We start from the raw sequence: 6,449 nt of genomic DNA, 5'->3' as shown, positions 1-6,449 counted from the left end.
TAGAAGGTGATGAATATTGTAAAATAATATGTCGTACGGTTCCATAGTACATGGATCAAATCGCGATAACTTTCTAAGCGAAACAGTTGGGTCCACGTATTCGAAATGAGCTCGTAGAAGTTCAGGGATTCCGTAAAATATATTTGAACCTTGCATGTAAAAAATGTATTTGGGTGGTTTTTGACGGCCTCATTTGAGGTTAGGTGAGGTGATGGCAGAACATCGAAAAGATTTTGCAGATACTGGAACAAGTAAGTATGGATGGAGGGTGGTTTCGCACATCCTATTCAAGCTTTCCGCGAGTCATCAAACTTTTATCAGGTCTCTCATTATCCTGGGAAACGCTATAGCTTTGCTACTGATCAATTCTGGCCTCTTCTGTTTGAGTGCATCACTTCATTTGTCCAGTTGAACAAAGCTAAAAACAAACCATTCCTTTAAATTCCCAAACAGACAACATAACTTTTTTTCTTGACTATTTGCCTTCGAAGTGRTKTGAGCTGTTTCATGCTTTTTAGGCCATGTTCTCTTGCGCTTTATATTCCCACTTTTCACCGCCAGTAACAATGTGCTTCAAGAACGGATCACTTCTGTGACGTTTGATAGTTTTTAGATAAGTTTTTCTGTAAGAACATGARGAACCGATATGTCAAACTTCGAAATTAATCTAAGACGTTTCTTGTGCACAACTTTCGTCTTCGTTTCGCGTTTCATATCCAAACTGTCCATCAAATAATTCGAATTCGAATAGACCTACGTACATTAAAGATTCAGTATCTCACATCCGCAAAGATAATTTACGAATGCAATAGTCGTTACGGCATAGTTATTTACTCGCTTTTTATAATACCTTATATATATATACTCATACAACATATTAGGGTGGGTCAAAAACAAATTTTTTTTCGCTTGATACTTTGAAAAACGGGTTCTGAGATACCTCTACGTACATACATCTTTTCAAGCATGAGATCTAAATTGAAACGGTAAGGTCTAGCACTTTACAATTTTATATATTTTTCTTATTATCAGCTCAGAAAAATTTATACCGCGCTTCCAACTGCCTGAAAACATCTCATTTATATTTGGCGAGCTATTCATAGAGGTGTCTATACACCAATTTTTCAGAGCGCCAAACGAAAATATATWTTKTTTTTTTTGACCCACCTTAATATATATGTATGTACGTCTGTAGCATCCGCCCTTTTACAGCTCATTAGTTTTGCTAAGCAGTATTTAACTATTCATAAGCGTGCAACTGCAAGTAAATATTTGTTTTGAACTTAGTTATCAATTAAATACAAAGCTGCACAGCGTTTACTCGCCGCTTTAAATTGCAAAAATAAAATTTTATTTTATGTACACTATCTTWATTTACGCCCCTTCCAGCGTCAGCGTGACTCTATTTGTATTTGTAGCTGTAAATAAATGTCTTTTAGTATTGTAATTTAGTAGTCTCTAGTCTCTTATGTATTTATTATTGTAAGTGTATTTTTAATTTATTTTCCGTTTTGTATTTAAATTTTTATTTGTTTCTATGTCTTCTCCTTTTGTTCTTTTCTTACTCTCTTCCTCTCTCTTATGTATCGATCTTGACAATAAAAAATTAAAAAAAAAAAAAAACAAAAAAAATCCGAAAAAATTCCAAAAAAAAAAAAACTCTTTAGTTGATATTGAAGCTTTAAAGCACGCACCCAATTGGGGTTTGAGACACCGTAGAGATAGCTTGAGTGGATTAAGTACGCACAGTCAGCCCATGGTATTTGGCGGTGGATTTGGTGGTATGCAAAGTCCAGCGCCAACTTATCATTCAGGTATGTTGTCCAATGTAATGTTTACTGTTTTATTTKTATTCAAAATATTTTTTTTTAATTTTCAAAAATAAATTTTCGTTTTGGCTTTTCTATTTGAGTACGAGTATTTTGAAATTACGTTTCGTTTTTCTTGTAAAACTTGGTTTGGTTTTCGTACTACAACGCCAACAACACAACAGTATTTTGATATTAGAATTATGTTGCGWATTTTCTTCAATTCACTCAAAGCTGCATATTTCTAGGCGCATACACCCCAGGTATGATGACGGACGTGGTTCGTGAGGTGAAAGAGGCGGCTCGGGTGCGCGAAGATGCGCTATTAAATCGGTAAGTGGAAARCTAGTTCAAGAGGTATAGTACCCTTAAAGATTCACTGGAGATAATTTCGTTTAGTCKGCTTAGAAACAATATTTATAAATATTCCCATTCTTAATATTTCAGTGTAAAAGCGATGGTCGAAGAGCGTCAATGGTCGTTTAATGAGAGCAACTTGCGCATGATGCGCGACATTGAAGAGCTAAAGGTTAGTTAAAAACGCATACAAACACGCACATTTASTCTAATCTTTACAATATGTCGTTTCCTTCCACCCTCTTTTCAGTCCCAGGTGCATCATCTGCGCGCCGACCGCAAAGAGTCCAACAAACGCATTACGCACCTCGAGGCGGAGAATAAGTACATGCGTCAAATGCTGACCAATCTCTTCAACCAGCGCAACGCACCCGACATCATCTAYGAGAATGAAACATTGCGCACACAACGCAAATCCTTTCCAACAGCGCCGGCACGACGCTCACAATCGATGAATCTGCATTACGGCACCATACACCATCAACCGCCAACCGTTGCGCTCACCGTGGATGAGCAGGACGAGCGTTTACATATCGTTGAGGCGGCCACGCAGCAGCGCGCCACCGCCGCGGACATGGTGACCGTAAGTGATAGACGCACCACTGAGTTGCGCAGTTCGTTCTCCAGCTCGGATGGTGGCGGTAGCGTGGGAGCGGGTAGTTGTGGGGGTGGTGTTGGTGGTGGCACCGGTGCTGCTATACGTAACAGTGGCAGCAGTGGTGCCAGTGGCGTAGGCATTTGTACAGTAACAGCCATGCCTAACGGTAACGCTGCAATGGCCAGCGATCAACAGATGATGTCGCCGCCCAATTTCGCGCTGATATCAACACCGGCCGAGGAGGAGGCGGTCAAAATGCGCAAAAAGAARGGCCGAAAAGTGCCACAAATCGATGGCGCGAAGCGTAATGGTGAATGCCACGAGGAAGTAAGTGTTACTGCTGTGGCTGCGGCGCACGCTGATGAGGATGCCGGCAATGAGGCGGACGACGATAGTAAACTGTCATCACAGGAGCTGCAGCAGGAGTTGCAGGATGCGGTGGCAGCGCGTAAGGAGGCCGATAATCGTGTCATTGCGTGGGTTTAATTGCTTGCATACACTTTAGTGAAATGTTGTGTGGCACAAAGATAATTTTTTCTTCTTCTTCTTTTTTAATTTTATGGCTTAATGTTATTTTATGTTTTAACTTTTCGTTTACATTAATATCAAATGTATATACATACAAATTGTTGCGCGCTTGTTGCATGCAACACTCTGTAAATAGGCCAGTATTTGCCTACACTATTTTCATTATATGCCTTTGGTTGACAAGAAAACATTTTATTAAGTAACTAAATAAAAAATGGAAACTTCCAATACTACAACAAATACTTGTATTTAAAAGAAGCCCAGCTAAATTGGTAAAATTATTATTTTTTCCTGTCAATCAAAAAAGTTTTCACAATAGTCAGTAATATTTGTWAGACAATCTCTAAGAAATATTTCACTAGTTCTGTTTATGCCTTTGTATATAAAACCGGCTCTTTTATGTATTATTTCCATTTCTATTTCGTAGTGATGACAGTTATTCTTATTCATATTATTTTTATGTCAGCCAAACACAATTGATATTTTAAGCAAATAATGATTTTATTATAAGATTTTTTGTTCTTTGTCCGAATCGGTTAGTCCATACCTAGTTTACCCAGGTACCTGGTTCTTAGTTGCAATTAGAAAAGTATTTTCTTTAAAGAAAATATATATAATTTATCAATACATTTTGACAATTGGAAAAAATACCATAGTTATTGTTTTATAATTTTAAGCGTTGTTGTTGTAGCTGTCTCTTATACACATCTAGATGTGTATAAGAGACAGGTTACGTACTGGGCTCAAAGTCCTTAGCCGGAATGAATCCAGGTTCGTACCGATTACACATTGTTGCGGTAACTTTTTTCTTCTTTTCTGTCATTACAACAACAATAGCTGCTCCAATTTACAAGCTTGTAACACAACAAATATTCTAAATATTCATTCAAAGTTTTATCGCTATCGAAATATGCAAAAAAAAAAAAAAAAAAAAAAAAAAAAAAAAAAAAAAAAAAAAAAAAAAAAAAAAAAAAAATACGAACTTATTTTTATTTTCGAAATTTCTCACTAGGTGTGGGTTAATAATCGTTATTATTGGTTTTATTTCAACTAAATAAATTTAAAGAGAGTGAAGTGGGTTTAGTAATGATATACAGTGTATTTTAGGACAAGTTTAGGGACCATTTTTAACCTCAAAATATTTGATACCCTTAGTGACGAGCAAATTGTGAATAACTTCTTTATTGGCATATATTGTGAATATATTGTGCATATGTATATGTAAATGATCAAGACTACAAAACCACCAATCAAAGTACAGCGCTGGTTTGGTTGCATAGGAAACCCAAATATTTCAAATTTAGCTCGGAATATTTGATGYCTTTAAAAATTATTATATTATTTATTCTAATTTTTAAAATTTTTTTTTAAGTTAGTTTAAATTTTTTTGAAATTAATTGTCTTGAAATTAAATGTCTTGAAATTGTTTTCTACCGTCCATTTTAATTATTTTTACTAAATTCTACTATGTTTTAATTTTTCAATTATTATTTTTAAATTTATTAAAATTTTAAATTTACATACTTTTATTTATTTATATTTTGTTTTAATGTTTCTAACTTTTCTTTTTACCTATTTTTGGTTTTTTCTCGTGAATTTTAATTACTTTTACTAAATTCTACTTTGTTAATTTTTTTTTTTTCTAAATATGTATGTATGCAAATCACTGGCTTTTAGGGAACATACGCAGATTTAAATATACATTTTGTAGGCGAATATGTAATAGACTACAATTTCAAAAATAATTATTATTTTACTTAATAATTTGTATGAAATTAAAAAAATTATGTAAAGACACACATATGTTCTTAGTATTCTTAGTTTGCATGTAAAAAATATTATGTTAATTCCAAACTTATTTTTGTTATCAATTATTTCTATAAATTAATTAATTTTTTTTTCAATTATTGTTATAAATTAATTAATACTTATTAACAGATAAGCTGCATGCTTTATATGAACAAATTAGTTTTAAGCTGCAATTTATTATAAAATTAAAATGGCAATTAAACTAACATTAAAAAACTAAAACACACACACATACACTTACAATGAAATGGTTAGCCAAACTAACAGAAACACAAAAGCATTCCACTGCATTTGCTGCATGCCACAAGGCATGAAAACCCGCACACATACTTGAGGTACATGCACATTCATAAAAACATAAAAAAATATACTCACATTTCATCAGCTCGTCATGCACTATCCTCCTTAAATACATACATATACACTACCAAGTAGTAATAACATAAAAAAGTAATTTAACCGACTTTGTGTGTACGTTTCTAACCTCAATTGTATTTTTTCCGTATGCTCTTACTGACTCTCTCATTTTAGGCTTGAGCATATGGTAAAAACACTACGTCTAACTTCCAATACAGACACCAACGCGACCAACAACAACAATGCATCCCATTATCCCAACGCAAGTGTTGCATATAAACTAACTAACGGTACAGGTAGTACTGGTAACGGTACGATTGTAAATCCCTACGTTGCTGATTACACTTATAACATTAACCCTTGCACTACCAACAACTCAGCCAACGCATTACTACTACCATCAACACACTCCTCGGCAATGTCATCAGCAACATCGGCGGCGGTGATCATGCCACATCACATGCAACAGAAAGCACATACGATCGCCACGGCGAGCGGCAGCATCGGTTGTGTCGGGCAATCGCCAACCAAGTTGAGCGTTGATGGACCCATAACGGATTTATAGTTCTAGCTAACGGCTACCAAGCGAGGTGTACGCGTCACGCATTTCTGACTGCAACAGCGGCGGCCGCATGCCACATACCAATGCGCACGCCTGCACACACATCATTGCCACTGCGCGTGGCGGGCGGGGCGGAGGCGCATAAGATGAAGCCACGAAGGTGATGGCAAACGAAACTCGAATATTGATATACGAAACACACTCGAATATATACGAAGTGTTGAGAAGACTACACTCACGAACGTCCATAACGGCATAGCTTTTTTGCATAATTTTTGAGTATAAGTATACTCGTAATTGTTATTAACACTTGTTAACGTATTCGCATTTGCATTTTTTGTGTATGTGTTAGTGTGCAATTCGTCCATATGTATATGTATGTGTAGTTTGTGCTTTATATATTTTACTTGCGTTTTGCATTTGGAAAATC

At 35.5% G+C, this 6,449-nt stretch overlaps 1 protein-coding gene across 3 annotated transcripts in view; it reads left to right on the top strand.

Moving 5' to 3' along the window:
- Positions 1 to 6,211, top strand: part of LOC108970207 — a 52,405-nt gene extending 46,194 nt beyond the window's left edge. The window contains exons 6-10 of one of the 3 annotated variants that reach the window (XM_018935467.1): positions 1,668 to 1,814; positions 2,057 to 2,141; positions 2,256 to 2,337; positions 2,416 to 3,239; positions 5,632 to 6,211. In XM_018935467.1, the coding sequence (XP_018791012.1) occupies positions 1,668 to 1,814; positions 2,057 to 2,141; positions 2,256 to 2,337; positions 2,416 to 3,239; positions 5,632 to 6,022 (1,529 nt within the window). In that variant the 3' untranslated portion in view covers positions 6,023 to 6,211. The remainder of the gene's footprint in view (positions 1 to 1,667; positions 1,815 to 2,056; positions 2,142 to 2,255; positions 2,338 to 2,415; positions 3,240 to 5,631) is intronic. The other 2 variants (XM_018935470.1, XM_018935469.1) reach the window with 2 other exon arrangements.
- Positions 6,212 to 6,449: the final 238 nt, after the last annotated feature.

Source organism: Bactrocera latifrons, unplaced genomic scaffold (genome assembly GCF_001853355.1).
Source record: "Bactrocera latifrons isolate USDA-ARS-PBARC rearing strain unplaced genomic scaffold, ASM185335v1 scaffold_29, whole genome shotgun sequence".
In the NCBI taxonomy this organism is placed as follows: domain Eukaryota; kingdom Metazoa; phylum Arthropoda; class Insecta; order Diptera; family Tephritidae; genus Bactrocera; species Bactrocera latifrons.
This window is presented reverse-complemented; position numbering and strand designations above follow the sequence as displayed.